Here is a 14,510-nt window from a genome sequence, read left to right as displayed (position 1 = left end):
TCCCTTTATTGGATTTTTAAATTTCTTTTAGTGCATTAACTTTTGGGCCAAATGTTCTTGTTTTTCTTCTAGTTTGCTCTTAATTTCTACAATGAGTTGTTATTTCCAACTCTTTCCTGAATTCTCTCACCTGTCTCTGCTGAGCTTCCTTCTTTCCAGTTGACTCATTTACCAGTCTTGCTAAAATTTTTTGCAGCTCATATCATTTTCCTTATTTCTTTTACCTCATTTTGAGTTATTAGGCTACAGTTTTTATTTATTGTGAAATTATCTTTTTCTAATATGCTGTCATTGTTGAGGGGATGTTCTTTTGTTCCCTTTTCTCTTTTTTTCTTATAGTATCTTTATGTGTGATTCTACCCCATTCCTTTTCTATTGCTCACACTTAAGGTAAGTGCATGTTGATTTCTGCCATGGAAGGGTGTGGGCCGGGCTATCTTTTGTAAAGTGTTCAGTGTCTCTGGAGCCCTCTCTTCTGTTATTTTCAAGGTAAATAATATGCCATTGTACTTTCTGAGATATACTTCCTTTCCTCCTATGCCTCACCTTTATCTAAATTTCCTGTTTGCTTTCTCCTATTGGACCTGTCCTGTTTAATTTGAATTCTACTCCCAGGGGTTTCTTCTCAGTATGGGATCTGTCTGAAAAGCACCCTCTGTTCCAGCACTGACAAGCCTCCTCTTGTTTCCCTTGAGGGCACTGGTAATCTGGTGCCTGCAAACTCCTTTCTCCATTTCTGCTGCTATTCTCAGATTAGTCTGCATGTCTTTCCAGTGATTACCTGTTGCTTTGGGGCGGGGAGGGAGTTCTCTAGTTCTGAGGGGCATCCGAAGCTTGGTCGATTTTCCTGTTTCTTTCTGCTCAGTTGCTGATACCACAGTGGTCCAGTCATTTGTCCCCATCTATTAATGGGGATATATTGTTAATTAGTGTTCCTGTACATATTGCCTATATGTTTTTAGGTCTACTACTCTAGTTACTTTGTCTGTTTTTATAGGGAGTTTCAGGAATATTAAAAAAGTTAGGTCGGTTGCATTCCCCACTTCCCAGAATCTGGATCAACTTTACAAAAATTTAATACTTATATATTTGGGTAATGTACATTAAAATATAATTAACATATCAAGTGGATTTCATGCACTTCCCAAATATTAGTGCCTAGATCATTCTCTGTTGAAAATAAACTTATGTAAGTAAAACAATTATAAAAAAACAATTAAAATAATATCAAGAATAAAATTAAATAGTGGTAATGGTGGTAAGCAGTCCTGGCAAACAGTTTTGGTGGTAGTATACAAATAAATCATTTGGAATTACTGTTATAGCTAAATTCTCTTAACCATAAAGGGCAGGGCTTTTTTTTTTTTTAATTATGGGGTTGGAATAACATTTGGAAACAGTAATGAGGAGCAAGGAAGGCACTTATCCCACCTCCTAATTTTGAGGAAATAAGGGCACAAAAATATAAACAGCCACTATTTGAGAATGATGCAAGGAAGATATGCCCTAATGGAGAGGCCTGGTTTCAGTTAAGGAAGGGAGGAGGAATGAATTATCAGTAAAGGGGGTAGCTTCTATTGCTGGGAGATTGGAATATAACAAAGTCCTAAAGGCTAGGTATAACATTCCAAACTGAGAAATATTCCACTTAAAAATCTATGCCGTTGATAATAGAATACTCATACCCATTAAATTCACGGAATTTATCTTAAGTAGCTGAATGGTCAGAAGAAAACTCTTAGTATAAGGAGGATCCTTGCTCTATTGGTTATAGTAGTTTATATAAACTAAAAACCCAAATTGAAAGAACACACAATTCAGCAATTGGAAATGACAAAATAGATGATGATATGTACATACGATAGCATGACATAAAGTCTCCGAAAATTTCAACCACCAATAGCTTAAAAATCATGCAAAACATTTTAAGTAAAAATACGGGTAACATTTGTTGGTTAAAAGGATTGCAAAGTATGAGAAAATGTATGCATACAAACAAGATTTATATAGACATGGCAAAAAGGAAATCAGATTTTTGGGATATTAGGATGATAGAGTTCATTTATAAATTATTCTTGGATGTTATTATAGTTTAGTCACAAATGGGTATGTGTGTGTCTATGACTTTCCCAAAGAGAGGCTATGAAACTGATATTTATCTCATATTCCTTTTAAAATGAAAAATAAATAAATAGATGAAAATAATCCATTAACAATGCCTTCTTCAGAGTTTTCTTATATATTTTTCTATATCATTCCATCTTTGGAGGAATATTTGTAAGCTCAAAAAGACAACTCGTAAAGGCAGTAAGGCAAGAAAAAGATTAGCGAATGTCAGAGTTTGTCAGGAGGGAGGGGGATTCTAGCACAGAGGATTTTTAGGGCAGTGGAACTCTTCTGTATGATACTACAACGGTGAATACATGTCATTATATATCCCTCAAAACCCATAGAATGTACAGTACCAATAGTGAACTCTAATGTAAATAAGCTATGGACTTGAAGTGGTAATGAAGTGTCATTGTAGTTTATCAGTTGTAACAAATGTACCACTGTGGTTAGGGATGTTAGTAGTGGGGGAGGTTGGGCATGCATAGGGGACAAGGGATATATGGGAACTCTCTCTACTTTCCATTCAGTTTTGCTATGAACCTAAAACGTCTCTAAAAACACTTTAAACCTATTAGAATTTTTAATAAGATCATTAGAGGCTAGGTTATAAAGCTTTATATTCTAAATGATCAAAAAAAAAATCTGAAGCCTAACGCATTATTTTGGGGTTAAAGCAGAGGAACATACCGAATTGTGAGTTGGGTTCTTTTAGGGCAGCTTCCCTGTAATTTTTCAGTGATAAGCAAGTCTCTCTGATTCTCAGTGGTTCCGTTTTGCCATTTATACAATGAGGGCTGTTAGTGGGGTTTTGCCTTGTCATAGGTGAGCCCTGAGGGCGGATGAATCTCTACGCTAACACTGTTCCTGTTTCTCTCACAAAAAGCATTTTATAAACCAATCACATATTCCTGTCTCTTCCGCCTATATTTTGTTATAGTTACACCGGATGAATGGAGAAGCAGCAATATAATAGAAGTACAGATAAATCAGACTCTGGAAATACCATGCTTTCAAAATATCTCCTCGGAAATTTCGTCTGAGTTCACCTATGCATGGTTGGTGGTAAGTGTTGCCCTTTTCAGTGAATAACCACAATGCTCTTTAAATATTAATGAAATAAAAATGAATAGCAAGTAATACTAGGGAAGGAAGCACACAGGTGGAAGGTTGGGGACTAGAGGGGGAGGGATGGGTGGGCACTAAGATTCCTTCCAACTCAGCAAGCCTCTGGTCTATGAAGACAGTAATTTAAAAATTAGTTCCTAAAGGTTAGTTTCTATTTCAAGCTATATACCAAACCCTGATTACAGAGAGAAAAGAGTGTAATGGTGCCCTGGAGAGGAGCCCCATGCAGCAGAAACCCCTACGCACAAATATGTGTTTTATAAAGAACATATGGAGAGGGAAGAAACCCCTTTTCCTAGAATGCTTGCTACGGCATCCTGGGGGATATGCAACATTCCTTTAGATGGGGAGACACAAACTCTTATGCTTATAAGATACAGGCAGAAAACATACATACATGAGAGAAGCAGGACCTGTGTGGGAAGCAGCCACTCAGTAGGCTGCTTGGTTTTATTATTGCCACAGATTGTGGCAGACCCATAGTTGCCATGTTTTCTGACAGAGAGAGAGAGGGAGAAAGAAAGAAAGAGAGAGAGGGAGAAAGAAAAAAAGGAAGGAAGGGAGGGAGGGAGGGAGGAAGGAAGGAAGGAAGGAAGGAAGGAAGGAAGGAAGGAAGGAAGGAAGGAAGGAAAGAAGGAAGGAAGGAAGGAGGAAAAAGAAAGAAGCCAGAAATCTAGATTTTTGTGAGAAACTTTCCAAGGCAATCCAACCAAATGGCAGCTAGCTTTAATCTAAATCTATAGTAGACCTCTAATATTGTTAAATTGGTTGATGACACAAGACTAACACAAAGATAAACATAAGCACAGTTTTGAGTATCACATAATGGGGTGTTGATTTAGATGATCCAGAACATGATTATGATAATTTTTAGATGGTCACCAAAATGAAAACACAAGATTCAAAAATTATTGCAGAACTCCTAGATCTCCATGAATATAGTGGCTGATAGTTTGCAAAATACTATATCCACATAAATGATAACTCATATTATGAGTTACCTAAATTTTTGTGGACCGTCTGGGAAACTAGACCCTTCATATACAAAGATTTGTCTGAGGATATGCCAAATCCAAAATAAAGGACTTGCAAGGAGGCCTCAGAATACAACCTACTGATGAGTTGTCACTGTCTAAATAATTTTTGGGGTAGTCAGTAGGATGAAAAGAAAAAGATGTTCTAAAATAATTTTCTCAGACTGTTCTAAAATCTACAGTGTCTCTTTGTCATCTGCCAAAAAACACTTTTTCCCCCCTTTTATAGGGTTTGGTTTCCAAAATGTAAGTCTTCCTGTCATTACGTCTATCATCAGTATAAGTCAGTTGTCCTTAACCAACATGATACAAAGTGGTTCTCAGACAGAAGTTGAAAAGAGATGATCTCAAGAGAGCAGGAACTGGCCATACTAAACATCACAGCAATGGAAGTGCACCATCTATGCCTTGCTTGCGTTATTCGTAGTTCCTACCGATGGGTGAACATCTCCACTCTAATTACCACAATTTCACTATCAAGGGGAATCATCAAGTTTAATAATAATAATAATAATACAGTTTAATAAAGCTTGACTATAGGGATTTATACTGGCTAGTAAGTTGATCTATAGTGTTCTTATCAAAAGGGTTTTGTAGGGATTTATACTGGCTAGTAAGTTGATCTATAGTGTTCTTATCAAAAGGGTTATCTGTTTTTCCAAGCAAGGGTCAATACTTCAGCCAGCCTGTGTCTTTTGTGTGACTCTGAGTTTCTCCAGGGCAAAAAGCTATGCCACTCATTTAAAAAATCCCTAGCATCTCCTTTAGTACATAGGCACTCAATAAAGAATAAATAATTGATTGGATCTGTTTCTCTTTGTCCCGCTCCCCCACAGTCCTATTATTGGCCTCATATTAAACTGATGGTCACTAAATTCATGCTGGCTGTTCAACTGGTTAATGAGCATCTCATTAGGTATCAACAACTAGATAACTGATAAGGCATCTTCTATGTAGTGGTTGTCTTCAAAGAAGCAAAGAAGGCTAGGCAGACGTTATCTGTGGATCCTGCCAGGGCATGTAGGATAAATGAGGGACAGAGAGAGTGCACCTAAGGTCACATGGTGAGGCAATCCTAAACATCGAGAACCTCCAGCCACGTTGTCACTTTGAAGAATGCACCATGATACAGACGACTTGAGGAATCTTTTTGAAAGAAACCTCTCTTCAAAGGGAACATTGTATTGGCAAATGTGCTGAGTAAATTCCTACTGCACATTCCCCTTTTAAATGTCAAAATCTATTTGCTACTCCGATTTACATCTGTGCTCCGCACTGTTGGCAGCTGTGGGATTCAGCAGGTCTGAAAGGAGATCAGCTAATGTGCTCATATGAGGGAGTCAACCGCAATTCTTCGAGTCACAACTCTTAGAGGCCTGCAGAGGACACAAATACCCCCTCAGTCCATATTTTCATTCTTTTGTCTCTTGTTAAACTAGCAGTAATAATCATAATAAGCCAGTTGTTCTTAAAAACATGATACAATGTGGCTTTTTAAAAAAGATTAAAGAGTGGTGGTGGTGAAGATGAACTAAGGAGGGTGGGAGCCTGCTGGACTGAGCTGGGAAACTCCAGGAAGTTGCAAAGTGCTCCCCCACTTCAAATGCCCCACTAAAGCCCTAGAAACAATTTTATAAACTAAAATTATTTTAATCTAGGTCACTGAAAAACAAAAGTCATGTCTACTTGTATGTGTTTATAAAATCTAATTAATTCTGTTATGACCCTCATGGAAAAGGTGATCATTGGGATCCTCAGTTATCATAAAAATGTTATTTGCCTTGTGTACCCAACCCCATGCAAAGGCTGTGTCAGATGTGTCCGTGGGGTGGTTTCTTGGCATTTGGGGAAGTTACATTCCAGGATGGCAACTGCACTGAAGCAGAAAGGCATCAGATGCAAATAGCGTATCCAACATTGATCTATCATGAGAGGTAATTAAATAAACACAAACGGTTAATCCTTCAGTGGACACTGAGGGTTTATGTACATGATGGGATGATGAATAAGAAGTCATAGGATATTTGTGTTTAGATGGTGTACAGTTGGTAGATAAAGGACAAGTAATAGTTTTCCAGTTTATGTCCTGAGGCACAAGTATAGAGTCATCTGGGAAATTCTGCAGGCTTCTTCTGGGAGCTTCTAAATACAGTCTAATATTTAGCTGAGCAGGGAGCCTGAAGTGGGGCTCGATCCCAGGACCCTGGGATCACAACCTGAGCCGAAGGCAGACGCTTAACGACTGAGCCACTCAGGTGCCCCTAATATTCTGTTTTCATTCCAAGGTATCACCCTGATTTCCTACAACATAAACTTCAATTCAGTCCAACAAACATATATGAATCTGGTTTGAGTGTTAAGTCCTACAGGGATACAAAACTACATCAAATATATTTCGTGCCATGAAATAAAGCTTTAATAAAAAAAAAATGGCAGCCAAGAGGGAAAATAGTCTGATTCTGCATAAATGGACCTGGAAAAACTTCTTAGGTTATATTTGAGCTGGATAATTAAAGAACAGTTGGCCAGCAAACATCAGACATGTACTACACCAAGACCCTGGGACCTTGAATACAAGTTGGTAGTGGAGGTGGAGAGAGTTATCGGGGAAATGTTTGTTTTCAATTTGGTGGATAAAGAGAAACCCTGATTTTTCTCCTTAAAATCATGAAAAGAAGGAGAAGACTATATCAGATTCAAACAGTTCAATATTTGTGATAAAGGCACAAAACTAAAACCTAGATGCTTATATTTCTTTACATTTCTGTCTATATCTTTTCCATATACTCTTCTTCAGTATTTGTAATGTTTTATATTTAAACAAAAAACGAACTGGCATTATAAACAATGTTGGTTTCCCATGCCTGTGGGAAGCCTAGCTATTCAGAAAACAAAACTCACCTTCTACCTGATGGCAGCTGACCCTGTCTTCACTATAATCAGAAATAAAGTGGTAGCCAACTCACAAAGGACTAACAACCAATTGTGATGATTAGAAAAATATTGTCCCAGTGTTCTACAAAGGAGATGTGGGGAGCTTTGCAAACCGCCCGCTTTGACAGAAGACAACTAGATAGAAAATAAATGGAAGAAATGTGAAGATAGGAAGCAGTTTGGAGATAAAGAAGTAGCAGTTGATACAATTAACAGAATTTATTGAATGTGCTAACACCTGCCATGGGCTGTGGTCAACACAGCCAGGTCTGACATGGTGCTCAGGCCAGCCTGGAGATGAGATAACATCACCAAATCAAATAGTAACAGAGTCTCTTTTCTGTATTGGAAATTCTGATTCTAGTACAAAAACAGGAAAGCCTTCACAAATTATTTTAAGGTTTGTCACTAAGGTCATTAAGGGACATATAGGAAGAGCTTTTCATGATTCGATAAGACCCTGCCCAACCCTCATCATGCTAATTATTTTATCCAACTCCTGCCCAAAATTTAATTATACATTTATTTCTCTTCTATGGGTCATGTTTTTTTGTTTTTCTTGTGAATTTATTCTTCTCCTCAAATAGACACTAAGCAGAAAAGGCAAGGACTGTTTGTTCTACTACTGTTATGAGGCTGAATATAGCAAAATCATTAATAGCATGACTTTTGGAAGGAAATTGTTGTTTTCAAATTCTGGCTCTTCTGTTTACTGTGTGACCTGGGAGCTAGGATTAGGGTGAGGTGAGCAAGTCCCTCTCCTTAAGTACAAAATTTAAGGGAATGCCCCAAAAATCAGCAATTAAGGTACATATTTTAATGAATTATTTTTTTAAACCAAAATTTAGGGGAAATGCATGATGAACAAAATATCAAAATTTTAAATAAAGGTAGGCAGTGTTTTTGTCTGAGACCCAGGTATGCTCTTCAAGAAGTATTTTCCAATTAGCCTGTGGTTTCTGGGACTTCATGATATTGTATCCCCCATGGGCACAACTTTACACAGTCATAAAAAATTTTTTAATTGTAGATTTTTTATTAATTTTTTCCACTTGGTTAAAATATGGGATATGGTGCCTAAATTAAGTTTTAGTTCCCTCATGTGTAAAAGGGGATGATTATAGCATTGACCTGATGTTGGCATTGTGAAGTATAAATAAGGTAATTCAAACTAAATAATTTAGCATAGTACCTGTACTCAGTACATATTGAAAGCTCATCTTTAAAGGATCCATTTTATGACTCTCCGTAATTCTTCAATTTAGCCTTGCAGATTGTGAATTCTCATGAAATACAAACTGATCATCAGTGAGGCTGGAGGACAGGAAGTTTGTATTACTTGAGTGTCTACTGAGGGTTGAGACAAGCATAGGTGTACCATATATGTTAGCTAGTTCAGGCTGCATTCCTCATTAAATCATATGGGTCCTCCAATTTGAGAATCCCATTAAGTTTTAGAAATATTTATTAATATTTTAAAAAGTTGTCAGTTTTTTTTTCTTTGAAGAACAAGAAAAAAACCCAAACAGGTAAGAATAAAGACTCTGTACAAGACCTCTTACCAGTCTGTTTCCAGCAGACCAGGTTACCTAAGGTCATTATTATCAGGTAGGAGTTGAGGTATACTCTCTGACCCCTATCACCAAAGGTGGATCAATATATCATAAAAGAGCTCTTTCAATCAGCAAATTGCCCACACCTCCGTAATCTGCAGATTTTATAAAGGCCTCCGGCTTCCTGGAATTTCTTCTAAATTTTTCATTCCAGATACTCAAAAAAAATTCTTTTTATTATTTTGTGATGGTTTGGTTTTTATTAGTACACGTTGTCTCTGAGACTTAATTGTCCCTGGACCTGGGTGTCTCTGCTTTTTGATGCTGTGACTTAAGTACCTTGCTTTGTTTGACCTGTGCACAAATTACTTAGCCTTAGTTTATTCCGGATTGTCATAAGGAATAAATAAGACTTGAAAGAACTTTGCAGAGTGTCCAAAACATAGTAGGTGCTAAATAAATTTAAGCTATGATTAATAAGAATATAAAATTTTAGTAGTGGTGGTAACATAATATTAGTATTATCTTCCCCTCTCCCAGCTCCAGACATTTCATTTGTTTGCCTGAACTCATTTTTTTCCCCAACTCTTCTCTCATTTGCTCTGAGAAGGCAGCCATTCATGTGCAGGTTCTTACCTTGGCCCCCTTTTTAACTCCTCCATTAATTAAACTATGCTAGCTAGCCACACAATAAAGGAAAGGCAGCTTTTGTCTCCCTAGTCTCCAAGCTCAGCCTCTGACTGCCTTTCTTCCCACTATAGATACAGATAGAAGCATTCCTAGTGGGGAGTCATTTCCTAAGTGACCAAGAAGCGTTTTGAACTCTAAGATCCTCACAAAAACAGAGCCTGTGCATGAAGCAAGAGCTGTGTAAATTAGCGGGTTGTGCAGACCTGCAGGGGGAGCCTGCTTCCTTAATTAATGATTGGTTTCCAGATCAGCAGCCATTGAGTGAACCGCCTTCCACTTTCTTCTGCTGTCACCACCCAACACTAAGGGCTCCTTTCAGAGCCCCTGTCTCCAGGATACAAGCTCTCTCCCTTTAATTTTCTATGTGCTTCTTCATTAGGAAGACTCCTAGGTCCTTCTTTATGTAGGGATAAAAGTATGTACATTGTTTCAGGAGGAAGTCTTGAACAGGGTATCATTCTTTGCAAGAGGTACTATCTGAATCTGTATGTAAGGTTGATACCAATCCGAGCTACATGCACCTAAAGAATCCTGTCTCACAGAAGAGTTTCTACTAAGTATATTCTGGAAATAACTGTATGAACTATTTAAGAAGTCTGTCTTCATGTTTCCACTGTTTCTGCTCCTAGCTCAAACTTGAATTCTCTCACTCACCTAGCTTCCATTTCTACTACTCTGAATCTGTCTGGTTTTTTAACAGATTTAGGCCAGAAATTCCAAGCAACAGATCTTTTTTTCATTATTTTGTGACTTCTTCTTCCCCATCAAATGCTTGCTGTTCAACCTTCTTCATCTTAGTTCCCCTCATTTCTCCCTGATCTCTGCATATAATGATTCATCTGTTGTTTAGAGTTAGACCAGTGGTTCTCAAATCTGGATCCTTTGGGGACCTTTAAAAAAAAATACCCCAGCCTGAGTCTCATCCCAGAATAACTGAGGTAGAATCTCCAGAGGAGAGACTTTGTGCGTCAGAATGTTTTCAAAGCAACTCAGTTGAGAATATTAAGTTATACTAAAGAAGAATGAGGGTATAACCCTTCCTCTACCCTTCTGCCCCTCAAGAGTCCCCTCCTCACTGGCCCTTAGCACATTTACTGACACTGACCAGCACAGTGATACCCCAGGGATCGTGTCCATGGAAATTCTGGGGATGGCAAGAATAATACGAGCTTTCCTTCACAGACCCAAGAAAGGATATGGAAAAGAAGAACCAAGTACTTCAAATACACTCTGATTTGTGGAACTCAGATTAACATTTACAGTCTACCCTATATGTGTCCTCCTTGAAGGTAACGTAGAAATAAGGGCAGAAGGGCAAGGACCATGACTAGGAGGCGGCTAGGGCACATAATTTAAGGAGGCACTTACTCTCAGATGCCCACCCTGCACTTACAAGTCCCTGAGACTAAGTGCCTCCTTAAAGGAGCTAAAATGAGACCTTTTCTAAGGGGAAGGTTGAAGGGAGGTCAACTGTAGTCATCCAGTTCTGGTGAAGATTTAAAACAAAACTGATACAACACATCTTAGCATGAAGATTCTTGAATGAGAATTATGATCTATCATTAGCCCCCAGTGCTGTGCCCTCCAAATCCCACCCCTGATATGCAGCTTATGGAAAGTTATGAAGGGTAAATTGTAGTCAGCAGAGCATCGAGTTTCTATTCTTGTTAGGAGAGGGTGACTGTAGTTGTCAACTGAAAGTCAAGTGTAAAGATCTTTTCTCTAGTAACATACTAAATATCTCTTAATTTCAATTCTTCATCATCTCTATTTTTACAGATATAAATGAATTAATGCATGTAGAATATCTAGCCCAGAGCTGGCATGATTGAGTGCACAGTAACTAGTAACTATTTCTTTCAGCAGGAGGATAATGGAACTCGGGAAACACTTATCACCCAAGGTCAATCCATCAGCAATTCCACATTATTTAAAGACAGAGTCCAGCTAGGTACAGACTATAAACTCTACCTCTCTCCAGTCCAAATCCACGATGATGACCGGAAGTTCTCCTGCCACGTTATGGTCAGACCTGGCAAAATCTTGAGGAGTTCCACCACAGTCAAGGTTTTTGGTAAGAGTTTTTGTTCTCTGAGATCCCTGCCGTCTTTCTGTCCATTTCTCCTGCCTTACTCCACCCTGGAAAGAAAGTGCCCTGTTAACTGGAGAGTAGCCCTCCCAGGTAGCTACTCTAGAGCTGTTTCCCTTGAGATTGTCATTCATGTTAGGGGTGAGGATAAGGACAGAAGTTAAAAAACAGTGACTGAGTTGATAGAACAAAATCACACAGAAAGCCATAGATTGGCCAGTTTCCTGGTGACCACTCCTTATCTACAACTTTAATGTTTCCTGAGAATACTAGAAATCTCTTTAATTATAACTGCCAAAATCTAAATGCTTAGTTGTCTAATTGTCTTGGTTGCTTGCTGGAGAAAGGCGGAATGGGGACAGTGTGAGAAGAGGAAAATAATAAACACAGCTCCAAAGAAACTGCAGGAGTCTCCCCACCCCCAGCAGGGCCAGCTCCTCAGCAAAGGAGCCTGCAGGGATGGCCCTCTATCCCTGCCTTCACAAAAAGTGTAGAGCAGAACTGAAATATCCACCGTGGCCTCACTCAAATTGCACAGACTCTGCAGGGAGTAAATTTGGGGGAAATGTGAAAATCCTACTTTGCTCAGTGATGCATGGCAATATTAATAAATACAAACCCCTGGCTTTGGATTTTTTTTTATCTTTGTCACCAAGAACTGTGTTTTTTAAAAAGTCATTTTTAAATGAAGGCAAAGAGAAAAGCAGTGATGTGGATGAACAATTAATTATTTTTGCAAATGAGGTAAACGGAGAGAAAATAACTTCACAAAATCTAAGGGCATGAGCTACTAGATTTTCCTTCAGTTCTCTGAATGACTGGACAAGGGAATAATCTTTGTTTTTACTTAGAATCATATTGCATTATTTTTAAGAATCCAGTATTTTGAGGAAAATGCAAACCCTGTGGTGCATAAAGAAGAAGCAGCTACAGCCAAGGTTTCTGTAGTTTGAAGTCTTTTGCTTATAGCTCTTCCTCTATCTCTCTCCGGCTCGCCCTCCTTCCTTCCATTTCCCTCCACCCCTCCTTGGGGGATGGGCTAAGAGATAATGGATCACCCCTGAAGATCAGGTTGCTTATGGAGCCTGAACAGTGCTCTGTGAAGAGGTGGGAAAGACTGTTCATCTCTCATCGATATCACCCTCTGTTTACTTACTGGGGCGTCACTGTCTTCGACCGAACATGAAACTGACTTATCTGGTCTGACTTTTGGCAAATCAATGAAGGCAGCTATCCAGGATGTGAAAAGAAATGTCGATTCTAAGTTAAGCAAACTATGTCCCATTTGACCAAGGGTTTTTGCACCACAGCTTGATCTAACTGCCTTGTCAACACTTAACCGTGCCCCGTATCTCTGTGGCGGATACTTCCATCTTCATCTTGAAAGCTTTTCATTCTTTGATGTCTCGCTCTTCTGGCCCTGTTTGTGTCTACATCTCCCTCTCTGTTTCTTCTTTGATCTCCTTTCAGTGGATGCTCAAAAATAAGAGGTTCTGCCTGCTTGGTCATTAGATTTTCCCTGCTTCCTGGCTTTCCCCTTTAGCGAATGGGCCAGCCAGGCTGTGCTTGGCCAGTCTCATCTAGTCCTTAGATGATGTGTGTGTGCCACCAAGTGCATATTATAGTGGTCCTGGCATGGCGGTAAAATACATGTCTTATTCAGGACCCACTCAGCATCCCTCAGTGATTCCTCAAATAGAACAAGCCAAAAATAAAAACTTGAAAACCTTGAAATAAATACCCAAGTGTAGCAGAGACCCACTTCAGCTTGGATGCCCTAAATCCAGCTTATTTCTTCTTCCTTAATAATGCCTCCATTCTCTAACAGTCCAGGAACCAGAAGCTTCCCCAGCTCCCTTGCTACTTCCTGCCCCTCTCTCACTAATCTCCTCTGACTTGATTTTCCTTATCAGGGAACCTGCCATCACAGGTTTGCTCCTGCCCCCTCCTAAACCCTAAACCTGATTGTCCTGAGCTTCAAAAGGAATGTCTCTCTAGTAACCCTTGCAACTTTCAGTAACTGTTTTTTCTTTCAGGTCCTTCATTCCAACAGTATCTGTTGCTAATATGAAGTCAGAATGCCCCTCCTCCCTTTAGTGTTGTAGGGTGTATTTTGGTTTGGGTTCCGCTGAAAGAAAACACTGAGACAAGGGCTTGAGTTAAATTAATTTATTTGAGAAGTATTCATTGAGGGAATTTATGGAGGGAAGCATCAGAAGAAGAGTGGAAAAGCCAAGGAAGGGAAGGAAGGTAATGAAATGTACATGATTATGCCAGTTACCAGTGTGGACTTAGAGCTCACTCCCACCAGAGAACTCTGGAAGAACAAACATCAGAGTTTTCCCATATAAAAGCAAGGAAGTTGGGGTATTATCCACCATCTCCCCATCTGTTATCACCATTAGCTCTCTAGACCTCCAGTTTGCCCTACTTGTGGACTAAGTGTGCTCCCATAAATCCTTAGGAGGGACACATTAGGTATGCCCAACGAGAGGCCTTCAACAAGTAGAAGCAACTGCCAAGTGGATGTAGCAGACAGTGACAGCACCTGTGACAGGCTTACTCTCCACTGATTCATAGATGGCTCTGTCTGCCATCAAGAACTGACTTGAAGCCACTTCAGTTCAACATAATGTACTCAATGTCTATTTTGTGCTGGGCACTGTTAAGTGCTAGAGATGGAGAGATGAATGAAACAGCCTGGCTTCTAGGCACTTACAATCTAGCAGTACATCAAAATCACTGAAATATTCTCTGACTTTCTAAGATCTGTATTTTCCATGAAAATGTAAATTTCTTAAGGGCAGTGAAGTTGAGGGGCGCCTGGGTGGCTCAGTCATTAAGCATCTGCCTTCGGGGTCCTGGGATCGAGCCCCGCATCAGGCTCCCTGCTTAGCAGGGGGCCTGCTTCTCCCTCTCCCACTCCCCCTGCTTGTGTTCCCTCTCTTGCTGTGTCTCTCTCTGTCAAATAAA

At 39.3% G+C, this 14,510-nt stretch overlaps 1 protein-coding gene across 2 annotated transcripts in view; it reads left to right on the top strand.

The window, feature by feature from the left end:
* Nucleotides 1-14,510, top strand: part of CD96 (CD96 molecule) — an 89,094-nt gene that overhangs the window by 16,106 nt on the left and 58,478 nt on the right. For both annotated transcript variants that reach the window (XM_027581788.1, XM_027581787.1), the window contains exons 3-4: nucleotides 3,050-3,174; nucleotides 11,312-11,522. In XM_027581788.1, coding sequence (XP_027437589.1) covers nucleotides 3,050-3,174; nucleotides 11,312-11,522 — 336 coding nt within the window. The remainder of the gene's footprint in view (nucleotides 1-3,049; nucleotides 3,175-11,311; nucleotides 11,523-14,510) is intronic.

This window comes from Zalophus californianus, chromosome 1, assembly GCF_009762305.2.
Source record: "Zalophus californianus isolate mZalCal1 chromosome 1, mZalCal1.pri.v2, whole genome shotgun sequence".
Lineage (NCBI taxonomy): Eukaryota > Metazoa > Chordata > Mammalia > Carnivora > Otariidae > Zalophus > Zalophus californianus.
This window is presented reverse-complemented; position numbering and strand designations above follow the sequence as displayed.